The sequence below is a fragment of the Littorina saxatilis genome, linkage group LG6 (assembly GCF_037325665.1).
Source record: "Littorina saxatilis isolate snail1 linkage group LG6, US_GU_Lsax_2.0, whole genome shotgun sequence".
Taxonomy (NCBI): domain Eukaryota; kingdom Metazoa; phylum Mollusca; class Gastropoda; order Littorinimorpha; family Littorinidae; genus Littorina; species Littorina saxatilis.
The window spans coordinates 23,183,055-23,196,782 of record NC_090250.1 but is presented as its reverse complement, the minus strand read 5'-3'; the positions used below and the strand labels follow the sequence as shown (position 1 = coordinate 23,196,782).

Below are 13,728 nucleotides of genomic sequence, written 5' to 3'. Positions count from 1 at the left end.
GCCGTGTGTATGCGCATGGAATTCAGCCTACTAATGCATGCCTTGAGTATGAATTTGCTTGTGATGAAATGTGTCCTTTCTCTGATTTTGGGTTGACAATTCTCTCATTTAATTTGACAATTCTTTCATTTGGTTTGACAACTCCCTTCTTTGGTTTGTCAGTTCTCTCATTCGGTTTGTCAGTTCTCTCATTCGGTTTGCCAATTCTCTCATTTGGTTCGTTCGAAAATTCTCTTATTTGGGTTTGACAATTCCCTTATTTGGTTTGACAATTCTCTCAATTATTAAATCTGCCACAACAGGGTTGAAAAAGGGACCTTTGGCCCTCCCAACACTGTCTGTTTATGCAAGATCAAGTGCTCAGCTTACACTCTAATCCCCTCTCCCAGCCTTGCTCGAGTCTTGCTGCACGGCAGTTCTTTTCTTGAGATTGAGTAGACACGGTGTCGAGTGATGTAATTCACACCTGCAGTTGAAAGATGATCTTTTGTTCCGACATGTCCCTCTCGCTTGAAAACCAACGCAGCGGTCCGTGTTTTTCTGTCTTTGATGGTCTGAGTGCTGCTCACGGGGCACATGGTAAACATCAATGAAGAAGGATTTTAGGCTTTCTTTGTTTGCTTTGTTAATCGTTCAGAGATTCAAATGAATCGAATAAAAGGCTCGCATTGTAAATAGCGTGAATGATTTTCCCTGTGTGTGTGTGTGTGTGTGTGTGTGTGTGTGTGTGTGTGTGTGTGTGTGTGTGAGAGAGAGAGAGAGAGAGTGAGGGAGAGAGAGAGCGAGAGCTTTTCTGTGTTCCATATTAATTACTGAAGAACTAGACTGAATCAGAGACTGATCACAAAATTCCAATTGAATGTCTTTTTATACTTCTACGAAAAGCTTAATAATGTTGCGGCAGTTTCCCTCTCACTCTGGTCAAGATCGGCGGATCAGTTACAATTACCAAGTCTCTACAACCCATGCACTCTACCGAAATGTTACAGACGGCTTGTTCCAATTTCGCTTTTGTCAGACAACAAAATAATATTCCAGGGGGAAAAAATTTAGCTTGGTGCGCGAACTGATACAGTTGTCCCCCACCCCCACCCCTTTCAGTTTAGCTACAAAAACCAAGAAAGTCAGCCTGATCGTAATACGGAGGTAGTCTTAACGTGGAGGTAAATCTGCAGATGTTATTACCAGAATATTAGGAATATTGGGGATAAACTGTAACTTCAAACCAGGTCTCAGTATCAATTAGAGGATTCGAGCCAATACGAATTGCCAGTATACCAGTGACGGATGGGGGACGTCGTATGTCATTATCCAATCAGAGAAGTCGATAAAACCACCAAATTTCCTGTCCACTGCCACATGCAGCGTAATAACGAGGTTTTAACGACAGAAAATGATTCATGTTTGTCAGGACGTGGCTAGCTGTGGCTGAAAATTCACTGGACAACTTAACCAGAAAACTGACAAACTGGTCCGGTAAAACAACATCTGCCTCTGCATCACTACATCTGTGTGTGTGTGTGTGTGTGTGTGTGTGTGTGTGTGTGTCAGTGTGTGTGTGGCGTGCGTGTTTGTGTGTGTGTGTATATAATTATATACGTGCGTGTGTTTGTTTCATACATTGGTAGTGTGGTTATACATGAAGCCTGAATTTTAGGTATACAAAGAAAAGCAAATGAACACTGAGTAAAAAAAAAAGTACACATACACACACATCAATGGAAACAACACTCACCAGCAACAACAACAAACAAATCATAAAAAAACCAATATCAACAACATCAAAAGAACACTTGACCTAGGGGTGGTAGCTAGGTCCCCGCACCAGCGCAGGTGTCTATATCCTGTTGCGGAAAAAAAAGAAGAGACGCTTTGGTCCATGGAACCTTGTTCATGCGATACGGGTTGGGATTAACTTGTCAGTATCATGTCAAACAGCACAGGAGTAACAAAATATCCTTCGCGAGAACGCCGTGATAAAAATAACAAACACGATACACAGTCGCCCATCAGTTACTAATCTACGAGCAAACCTTGTGATTGCTGAAAGATTATCGAAACTGGTTCTACGTCATAGGATTGGAATACCGTGGCCGTACCACAACCATTTTTTTCTATCCCCTTTTATTTCGGAGGCCATTCACGGAAGTTACGACTGACAATGGTAGTTTTTCCACAAATTTGAGGTTACTTGTGACTGGTGTTTCTTTCGGTCATTTTCCTATTACCCCCGTTCTTATCTCTTAACGTACACAGCCATCAATACCATGGGTTCTTGTTCAAGAAGAAGAAAAAGAAATACGAACACAGAAAATAAAGCCGCTATATCTCAAAACAGCCAATAGTGTAAGGGAAGTAACTATCGACATTAAATCGCCACCAAAAACAGAGTAAGTTGCCTCCCTGTATGCCTTCTGTATTGTGAAAGCTGTTCATATATATTATTTACGAGAAGAATGCTATTTCATGTGAATTTAGCATTTTTGTCCATGCTGTTCAGTTAAATGTGTTTACCTGAACACTTTAACGTTGAATATCACTGTCTAATGTTTATGTGTATATTATGTTTGTAAAGCGCCACATTGATAAATAAAGATATAGAAGAACGTATTAGTGTCATCAATAATATGAAACGTATCACCTGGGAGACTAATTTATTGAGCTGCTGAAAAGCTGGTGAGCATATTTCCTTTTTCTTCTCTTTTTGTTATATTTAGTCAAGTTTTGACTGAATGTTTTAACATAGAGGGGGAATCGAGACGAGGGTCGTGGTGTATGTGTGTGTGTGTGTGTGTGTGTGTGTGTGCGTGTGTGTGTCTGTGCGTGTGTGTGTGTAGAGCGATTCAGACCAAACTACTGGACCGATCTTTATGAAATTTGACATGAGAGTTCCTGTGAATGATATCCCCGGACGTTTTTTTCTTTTTTTCGATAAATACTTTTGATGACGTCATATCCGGCTTTTTGTAAAAGTTGAGGCGGCACTGTCACACCCTCATTTTTCAATTAAATTGATTGAAATTTTTGTAAAGCAATCTTCGACGAAGGCCGGACTTCGGTATTGCATTTCAGCTTGGTGGCTTAAAAATTAATTAATGACTTTGGTCATTAAAAATCTGAAAATTGTAATAATTTTTTTTTTAATATAAAACGATCCAAATTTACGTTCATCTTATTCTACATCATTTCCTGATTCCAAAAACATATAAATATGTTATATTTGGATTAAAAACAAGCTCTGAAAATTAAAAATATAAAAATTATGATCAAAATTAAATTTCCGAAATCGATTTAAAAACAATTTCATCTTATTCCTTGTCGGTTCCTGATTCCAAAAACATATAGATATGATATGTTTGGATTAAAAACACGCTCAGAAAGTTCAAACGAAGAGAGGTACAGAAAAGCGTGCTATGCAGCACAGCGAAACCACTACCGTGCTGAACAGGCTCGTCAGTTTCACTCCGTTATGCACAAGCGGCGGACTACGGTCATTGTGAAAAAATGCAGTGCGTTCAGTTTCATTCTGTGAGTTCCACAGCTTGACTAAATGTAGTAATTTCGCCTTACCCGCCTTGTTTTATTTTATTTTGTTTGTTTGTTTATTTGTTGCTTAACGTCCAGCCGACTACGCAGAGCCATATCAGGACGAGGAAGGGGGGGATGAAGGGGGCCACTTGTCAAGCGATTCCTGTTTACAAATGCACTAACCCATTACTTGTGTCCCAGCAGGCTTTAGTAAAACTAAATTAATACCTACTGGAAGATTACCAGTTTCCAGTATGTTAAAATAGGCTTAACCTATCTACTGCTGGACTTACATCAGAACACTAAGGCCAAAACAAAAAAAATGTCTGTTTAGGGTAACCCGACCGACCCTATCGATTTGGCGCCAACCCAAAAACTTTTTTTTGATTTAAAAAAAAAAAAAAAAAAAAAAAAGGTAAAAATGCTAAAAAGAGACATTTGGCGTTTCTTTCTCTCCCTTTCTCTCTGTTTTATTTATACGTTAGTTTTGAAACATGTATTCATCAAATATAAGAAGTGAATGTTCAGCCAACATAGCATTTACACACAAAAAAAACCCAAAAAACAAAAAAAAATTTACCTACCTACCGACCCTACTTGTTTTGGTCATGTTACCCTAAACAGACAATTTTTCTTTTTTTTGCCTAATAGATTAAACTATACATGAATCGCGAGACAAGCGGCAAGAGAAGAGATTTTTGGAAAAAATACAGGTAAATGAGCAAGAAGGCAGAAAAAATAAAAGAATTCATGAAGAAAAAGAGAGCATGACAGGAAAGAGGAACCAAAAATCTACCTAACAGCAAACTAGAAAGCTCCTGCAGTTCCAAAAACAGGAGGGGCCTTTAATTTCATAACCGCAGTGCCCCACTGCGGGGTTTTTATTTTATTGAGGTCTGGTCTATTTGTGTTCGGTTTTTATTGTTGCTCGTTTTAACTTCAAGAGTGACTCATGTTTTTGTTTTCAAATTAGATTTACTTTGAAGAGGGCGATTTTGTTCCTATAGTATTCATGACTTTCAATATTTGTTGTTTGGGTTTGTACATGAATGTATTTTATGATTTAAAGTATAAAAAAAAAAGATTTCTTAATTATATTTCTCTGGAAGTCAAGGGATAAACGACCATAACATGATAACAATAAGTAGCACAATAAAAAACAAGTCGCGTAAGGTGAAATAACAACATTTAGTCAAGCTGTCGAACTCACAGAATGAAACTGAACGCACTGCTTTTTTCACCAAGACCACATACTCGTAGTTTCGTCAGTCCACCACTCGTGGTAAAGGCAGTGAAATCATAATCAATGAAATCGACAAGTCATGCAGAATAGTGCGGTAGTGGTCGCGCTGAGCAGGATAACACGCTTTTCTGTAAGTCTATTCTGTTTAGCTTACCGAGTTTGTTTTTAATCCAAACATATCATATCTACAGTGAAATCCGGCTATATTGAAGTAGGCTATATTGAAATCCCGGCTATATTGAAGAATTTTTCAGGTCCCGGCTGAAGCTCTACTTTTTCTTTGTTAAAAAATGTTGGCTACATTGAAGTCGGCTATATTGAAATCCCGGCTATATTGAAACAAAAATTCAACCCACGGGACGTTTTTACCTGGCTATATTATGTTTGCTCCAAAGATTTTTTTAAGAACAATGACTGCGCGGGCGCCGAATGATATGACACGCCTCTGTCAGCGCAATCAGTTGAGGAAGGGGAGAGGCCAGATCAGCATCAACTTTCGAGTCAGGAAGTCTCTGATAACAATGCCGCGGGCCTCTGACAGCTACGCCATGTAGTCTTGTGGTGCGTAGATCTCCCCGAATTAATTTCTCTTGTTCATGCGAGTAGTTTCCCTTTGTACACTAGCAAAGATGGCTGCAAAACAAACAAGTCGCGTAAGGCGAATTAACAACATTTCGTCAAAATTGTTTGTTTATTTTTTGCTTAACGTCCAGCCGACTACGCAGAGCCATATCAGGACGAGGAAGGGGGGGATGAAAGGGGCCACTTGTCAAGCGATTCCTGTTTACAAATGCACTAACCCATTACTTGTGTCCCAGCAGGCTTTAGTAAAACTAAATTAATACCTACTGGAAGATTACCAGTTTCCAGTATGTTAAAATAGGCTTAACCTATCTACTGCTGGACTTACATCAGAACACTAACAGATTAAACTATACATGAATCGCGAGACAAGCGGCAAGAGAAGAGATTTTTGGAAAAAATACAGGTGAATGAGCAAGATTAAGGCAGAAAAAAGAAAAGAATTCATGAAGAAAAAGAGAGCATGACAGGAAAGAGGAACCAAAAATCTACCTAACAGCAAACTAGAAAGCTCCTGCGGTTCCAAAAACAGGAGGGGCCTTTAATTTCTTAACCGCAGTGCCCCACTGCGGGATTTCGTCAAAAGAAAAATCGAGCTTATTCAGAAGCTGGAAACTGGCTGCAATAAAAGAAAGGAAGTAGCTGAGGAATATGGAATGTGTGTTTGTGTGTGTAAGGGAGGGGGGCGTGCGTGTGTGTGAGTGTGTGTCCGTGTGTGTAGTGTGCAGAAAAAAGCAAGGAGGCTCGAAGAACAACAGCCAACAGGTGAAAGATTAATGGGAATATATCTCACATCAAACGCAATGTGTGGACACGTAAATAAGAACGTATAGTGAACAAGGAGGGAAATTCAATATAACCGAGAATTGCCTATATTGAAGTTCCGGCTATATTGAAGGTCTTCCCGGGTCCCGTGCCACTTCAATATAGCCGGGTTTCACTGTATATGTTTTTGGAATCAGGGACCGACAAGGAATAAGATGAAATTGTTTTTAAATTGATTTTGGAAAATTAATTTTAATCATAATTTTCATATTTTTAATTTTCAGAGCTTGTTTGTAATCCAAATATAACATATGTATATGTTTTTGGAATCAGAAAATGACGAAGAATAAGATGAAATTGTTTTTGGATCGTTTAAAAAAAAATTTGTAATTACAAGTTTCCGATTTTTAATGACCAAACTCATTTATTAGTTTTTAAGCCACCAAGCTGAAATGCAATACCAAAGTCCGGCCTTCGTCGAAGATTGCTTTGCCAAAATTTCAATCAATTTGATTGAAAAATGAGGGTGTGACAGTGCCGCCTCAACTTTTACAAAAAGCCGGATGTGACGTCATCAAAGGTATTTATCAAAACAATGAAAAAAACGTCCGGGGATATCATTCCCAGGAACTCTCATGTCAAATTTCATAAAGATCGGTCCAGTACACACACACACACACACACAGACAGACACACACACACACATACACCACGACCCTCGTCTCGATTCCCCCTCTATGTTAAAACATTTAGTCAAAACTTGACTAAATGTAAAAAAGAAGTTGTTTTACGTTTGTTTCTTTTTTATGTTGATACAAGAAGTAAATTAGAAAACAAGCTGAAATATCAACCTGAACCAAATAAAAATAAGTAATATAAACTGAGCAAAAAAATTATTGCACCCATTTTCGTACCCCAACTAAAACATTCATTCCCATGTCATTTTATTCAAACTCCTTTATCTATCCAGAACAGGTTGTTTTGTTTTCCTATCTTGCATATCTCGTGTGTTATGTCATTTCTACTGATGCAGGTGTGGAACGCATGAGCAGTAGAAAACGAGAGGATTCTGTGTCCATTTTGAGGGGTACCATGACAAAAAGCGCTGTTTTTCAGCAATTTCTAAATGGATTGATTTGAAACTTTCAGGATCTTAAAGGCACAGTAAGCCTCCCGTAAACCATCACAGATACGGTCAGGCTTTTACACACAGTACAAACACCCTTTCATTTAAGCACTCACCGATTGAGAACATCCTAGGTGCCCTCCGTAAAGAGCGAACAATTTTCAAAGAATTTATTTTTGCATGGTTTATCTTACCCCTGAGCCATCGTGAACCCGTGTGATCCGGTTTCCCTTTTTCACAATGTAGTCGTCAGTTAGTCATTTGAATGCGTCTCGATGTGAGCTTATCTACAATAGCACGTTTTTTATGCACGAAACAAACGGCTGTGGTTCACAAGAACTCCAGCGATGGCTTTTGACTGTTGAGAGGAACGGCGATATATATGCATAAACCATCATCTGCTACAACCCTTGCGTGACCCTGCTTCCGGGCTTTTCTTTTTTCAAACTTTCACAACTTCGAATTGTACTGATCTTGTCTTGATGAAAAAAGAATTCTTTTATGATTAAAGAATGTTTGTGTAACAAGCTGTCAATTTATTATTTAGATTTTAAAAGTTAGGTCTAGCGCAAAAACGCACCACGGTCCAAAAACATTCTGATAATCATCGATCCATGGCTATCGCCAGTTTACATCGATAGAATGAGACCCGAAGGGAAGTAACTCATTTTTGACCTGAGTTCAGGATGGGTCCAAAAAGTGTTCGAGACAATCTGCAAAATTAATTCTTTAAAAATTGCTCGCTCTTTACGTAGGGCACCTAGGATGTTCCCGTTTGGTGAGCGTTCAAATGGAAGGGTGTTTGTACTGTGTGTAAAAGCCTGACAGTATCTGTGATGGTTTACGGGAGGCTTACTGTCCGGGCGTGATTTCCGGTATTGAATATTCATAACAGCCGTCCAGCACCAAAACGAGGCGCCATTGTTGTAGAGGAGCAAGTCCACGAAAATAAATTCTTTGAAAATTTCTCACGTTCGACAGAAAGCAGCCAGGATGTTCCCGTTCGGTGAGCGTTCAAATGGAAGTATGCTTGTACTGTATGTAGACGCTCGGGGAGCTCTGTGATGGTTTACGGGAGGCTTACTGTGCCTTTAAGTCTATATATACGAGACGTACGTCCGGTAACATTTGGCAAGGTAGCCAAGTAAAGGGCCTTTAATGGCATATAAAGTTTGACTAAAATGACACGGGAATGAATGTTTTAGTTGGGGTACAAAAATGGGTGCAATAATGTTTTTGCTCAGTTTAAGCACTCGCTACAATCAGACACTCTTACTCAGTCTTATACACAATCAAACAATCTGTCTCAGTCTTTCAGTTACACATAATCAAACACTCTCACTCATTCTTACAGTTACAAACAATCAAACAATCTCACCGAGTCTTATACAGAATGAAACATTCGTGCACCGTCTTATAATACATAATCAAACACTCTCACTCAGTATTAAACAATTACTGTATACACAATCAAACACTCTCACTCAGCCTAGGCTACACATAAACAAACTCTCTGCATGACTTTTTGATAGAGACAGACAGCAGAACATTAGTCTCAAAGACACCACAATCTGCACATTCTCAAAGCAGTGCTAGTATTCCCATCAGAAGTACTTTGCTTTGATCTCGGCCTCCATCTTTTTCTCCTCCCTAATATTGTTGTCTGGAAGAACATTAATCTAAAAGTTCTCAGAATCTACACATCAATCTTCATGCAGCACTGGTATCCGCTTCAACGGGGCTTGATGTACTTGTGTTCTCATCCTCAATCTCCTCTCTAGTTATGTTTCTGAAAGAACTTAACATTAATCTCAAAGATACCATAATGTCCACATCGATCTTGCAGCACCAGTACATCTAAAAGTTCTCAGAATCTACACATCAATCTTTACGCAGCACTAGTATCTGCTTCAGTCGTGCTTGATGTACTCGTGTTCTCTTTGTTCTCATCCTCCATCTCCTCTTCCTCGTCCACCCTCATACTGTTGTCCGGAATGCTGCTCTTCTGCAAGAGGGAACTCTCGTCGCCAGCCCCCGTGTCATCCATGTCATCTTCTTCATCGTCGTCTTCCTCCATCATCAAGATACGAACTCGCCGACGAGAGTGGAACAGAACCGTTGCCGTCTTCCGAAGACTGACAGAGAGGGAGTGAGCCTGCAACAGACATCGTAGTGGATTCAACGGGCAGGTTTACACAACTAACATTTACATCAGTGTAAATTCTGTGTTTGTTTATGTCCCACTTTCAAGGTACCTTCCATCTCAGGTAGGCAATCTTACCTCCACAGATCTGCCCAGGCCTCTGCGTGTGACAACCATCTCTCCACTTGGACACACACCAAATTCAACATCCTGACTTACGACTGCTTACTGTGCAGTGGGGCAATTTTCTGATGAATTAATTTTTAAAAAGCCACTAGTTGGCAAACACATCAACATTCAACCAAACTCCCTTTATCTTTGCAGAAACCCACACACATGCTTACTTACAAAAGAAACAACAGACATACATTAACACAAGCTACATAACCCTCACCTGCATATTCTCCAGGTGCTGAAACGACCCAGAGGAAGTCAGCAGCGAGCCCATTTCCACCGTCTCCATGGCAGTGATGTTGACGATATTTTCCGTGGTATTCACACTGGTGTAAGAACCTGCAGGAATGGCCGAAAGCGGCAGCTGCACCAGCGCCGGACGTCCATCCTGTGAGCTGTTGGCCAGCAAAACCGTCATGATCCCCTCGTCAAATTGACCGATGTCCAGCACCGAGTAATCACCGCTGTTCAGCCAATTGTACGAGGCGTAGGAACTGGCGCCAGATTCGTTCAGCAGCGACGCGTTCGCGGAGCCGCCTCCGGTGGATTTGACGGCAACGATAACGTCCTCCTCCTCCACCTTGCTGACGTCGGTGGGCTGGCGCAGGACGTAGAGGGTGTGGTGGGGGAGGTAGTTGTTGGTGAAGATGGTGACCACCTGGTGGCGCTCGCTGTCCACAAACTGGAACACCTTGGGGGGCTGGAGCTCAATCTTGGTCTCCACGCTGGCCTGTGTGTCGGTCAGTGTGAACAAGTGGTAGATGACGCTGCACTGGAGAGTCTGACCCACCGCCTCCACTGACCCCTGTTCCACACACAAGTCTATATGGTTGAACACAGGGGAATCCCCCTTTTTAGACCTCCAACATTCTGAGAAAATGAGGTCTTAAGGCAAAAAAAAAAAAAAAGTCTGTTTACGGTAACACAGGCAAAAAAAATAGGGTCGGTAGGTCGGGATTTTTTTTTATTATTTTGTTCTCCAAAAAACATATTTTTAAGTTATTTTGCCAAAAACAAAGACTTTTTTTTTAATTTCTATTTTTTTTATTTTAAATTTTCCCCTAAATGCCAAAAAAGTCTAGGGTCGTGGGAAAAAATAGGGTCAGTCGGGATACCGTAAACAGACTATTTTTTTGTGGCCTTATATGGAGGGACTGTCTTAAAATGGGGGTAAATTTACATAGGTTATGAACAGAAAGTCTGAGAAAACTGGGTATTAATAGGGAGAAAGGCTCAAATTAGGCGTCTTAGAAAGGGGGGGAGGAGGGTGTTCCCACTGCGAGTGCAAGTGTGGATAAAACAAACAATGCTGCAGTGACTGAGAATCACCAGGTTGGATTATCCTTCACAAAAGGATGTGCTAGTTTGGGGAAGCGCAGAAGCCATTTTTTAATCTAAGGGATCAACTTTCTCCCGTCTCTTTGCAGAGTATGGGTCATACCTTCTTTATAATTTCATATCCATGGGTTGTCTTATCCATGACCCACATCATCCGGACTGTGTCATTAAAATTACGTCATCATTTATTTGTTTGTTTACAAAGATCATCCTTCAAGAATAGGTCGATGGGCAGGTTCTATGGTGTTCGAGGATTACATGAAGTCTCAATCAAAATTTTTAAAATGTTCAGAGATTTAGACACTTTTGTGAGACTGGGTCGTTGACACGGTGATGACTGATGGTAAAAGACCTCAAAAATTCTCAGAAAATCAGGTCTTAAAACGGAGGGAGTCTTAAAACAGGGGTACCATTAGTACAGAGGTTATCAACAGAAAATCTAAAAAAAGCAAGGTCTTAAAAAGGGGGAAGTCTTAAATTAAATTGGGGGGGGGGTTCTTAAAAATGATTTAAGACAAACCACACACATTCAGGGCAGTCTGCAGGGTGGATTCCAACGTATCCTGCAGCTGCAGCAGGGACTTGTCTGTGTCGACAGGGTACAGCACTTTACTTTCCCTCAGCGCTGCAGACGACTGCACAAACTGCACCCAGGGATTCTTGCCCAGGTTTGACCGGTGTGCCAGATCTTCTTTTCTCAAGTACTGTCCAACGTTCTCCATCTTAAACCTGCCACAAACACAACAAGAAATACCCAAATAAGCTACAAACAAATATTTTTTTCAAACAATATTTATATATAATAGATTATTATACTTATAGACAAATAATTCACTGATAATTGATGAATAGCCTGACTTAGTGACTATAAGAAGAGATAAAGTGTGTGCAGAAGGCACTTGGGTAGAAGGGAGAGTGGGGTGAGTTGAGGGTAAAGCTTGAGTGTATGATACTTATGTGTAGAACTTAGTACTTAGGAGGCAGCTCAATTTGGGGGGGGGGGGGCAAAAAACATGCTTGGTTTGACATTAAAAAGAAAATGGCAAAACTCCACAGGTACATTGGCAATTTCTTTGCCAAACTTGCACTATCACTTGTTGCAGTGTCAATGGTCTCACCTGGGCTTTCTGTGCACAGGTGACTGTGGAACTGGAAGTGTAGGTGTAGAGGTGGACACAGCTGGTTCTGACAGTGACATTGACAATGACATGTCTAGCTTGGACTTCTCCCCTTCTTCAGAAAACAGCAGACTGTCCTCTGGAACAAAGTCGCTAAAATTGTCTCTCAAAAACTCTGCCACAAAATCAAGCTGCTGCTGGTTGATCTTTCCAAGCTCTGGTGGGACTTCCTCTTTTGACAGACGCAGAATCACCACATAGAGCCAACGGAAGAATGCCTTGAAGTTCTTGATGCTGCCGTCAATCACCTGCTGAAGGTCGCTGGCGCAGAGTACAAATGATCCTGCTGCTTTAATGGCTGCTTGAACAGCAGCAGGGTCAAGGCCAAGGATTCCAAACTTGTCATGCCACAGTGCCATTCCGTGTAGTTCACTCAGGTGATACACAAGAGCTTGGCTGACAGCCTGGAGATGTTTCACCACAAGTTTCTGAATGTTGCAGTATGAAGTCTCAATAGAAAATCCCAGCTTTTTCAGTCCTTTGTCCGTTAACTCATGCAGGAGAAAGTTCTGCAGCTCTGGGCTAGGGTTGCCAAACAGTAGCAATTCAAGGAAGTCATTGCTGACGGTCCCCAGGCCAGTCTTTTTCTTCTCCTCAGCGAACTTACGTAGCTTGGAGTCCATCTCTGTCAAAATGTCCTCCCAGGCTTCTGACATCTGTTGTATGGTTGTCTGCAGGTGTTCCACTAAACAACAAATCAATCCATACTTGAGTCCTAGCATGCGGACCTCTTTGTGACGAGACATGATCAGCGTAGTGTCGAAGGTCAGAATGTAGTAATCTATCTCATCAGATTCATCCGCGTAGGAAGCCACAACTGCTGACAGTGAGCGTAGGTCATCTGTGAAAACTGCAGAAAACACGCGTCTCTCTTGAGAGCCGTCCTGAATCATAAAACCTGCTTGAGCGAAAGGGAAAACCCCATACACAAGGAGATGGATGGAGTCTTTATTTGTTCCAACAATCAGAAAGTTCAGCTCCTTTTGGTCTTTCAGTTTCTTGCTGTCTTCTACAACCTCATCCAAGTTGTCTTTAGAAACAGCAGCATTCTCATTGTAATTTTTGGTGAGAGGTTGTAACTTGGGGAGAAAGTTGCTGGAAGTGTCCTCCCCGTATGGTTCGCTGGTGAACGTGTTTGCTTCGGTAAATTTTTGTTCTGTCCAACTCATGCACGTCACTTCGCCTTCCACTTCTGTGGCGTGAAGAACCTCTCCCTTTTCTATGTCACACAGTCTCAGCTTACCTGACCGATAGCCGATGGCCAGAACTTTGCTGTCAGGTCGCCATGCCAACCCTCCGACTGTGTCTGTTTCCAAGGGAGGAGCGAGCGTCCAGACTTTCTGCCAGGACAGACGATGCAAAACAACTTCACCATGCGCGTTCGCCAGAGCGACCAAGTCCAGTTTAGGAGACCAGAGCAGCATATCAACTTCTGTCGACACATGCTTTTCGTCGATTTGCTTGAAATATTCTTCCGGCATGTTGAAAAAGGAACAAGAATCAGTATTATCGTACAAATTGCAGACGACAGTGTGGTGTACAGTTTGCTTGGCGGGCACGATTTTGCCGGAAATGTTAGACTGATTCCCCTTGGTTATGAACTACACTTGGAGTAATCTCCCTTGAATTTCCCTAACAGTTTCGGAATCTT

General features: G+C 41.2%; 1 protein-coding gene across 1 annotated transcript; it reads right to left on the bottom strand.

Moving 5' to 3' along the window:
• Positions 1-5,452: 5,452 nt before the first annotated feature.
• On the bottom strand, positions 5,453-13,634 carry LOC138968786 (anaphase-promoting complex subunit 4-like). The gene is made up of 4 exons (XM_070341429.1): positions 12,018-13,634; positions 11,427-11,628; positions 9,782-10,366; positions 5,453-9,399 (listed from the first exon to the last, which is right to left on the bottom strand). Exons 1-4 carry the CDS (start codon positions 13,556-13,558, stop codon positions 9,133-9,135), a joined length of 2,595 nt encoding a protein of 864 aa, XP_070197530.1. The 5' UTR covers positions 13,559-13,634; the 3' UTR covers positions 5,453-9,132.
• Positions 13,635-13,728: the final 94 nt, after the last annotated feature.

Excerpts from the sequence above, each read along its gene's own strand:
- LOC138968786 (XM_070341429.1), bottom strand. The coding sequence starts at position 13,558 with ATGCCGGAAGAATATTTCAAGCAAATCGACGAAAAGCATGTGTCGACA. Across the intron at positions 11,629-12,017 it reads CCTGTGCACAGAAAGCCCAG|GTTTAAGATGGAGAACGTTG; the intron begins GTGAGACCATTG and ends TGTTTGTGGCAG. Across the intron at positions 9,400-9,781 it reads AGCACCTGGAGAATATGCAG|GCTCACTCCCTCTCTGTCAG; the intron begins GTGAGGGTTATG and ends TGTCTGTTGCAG.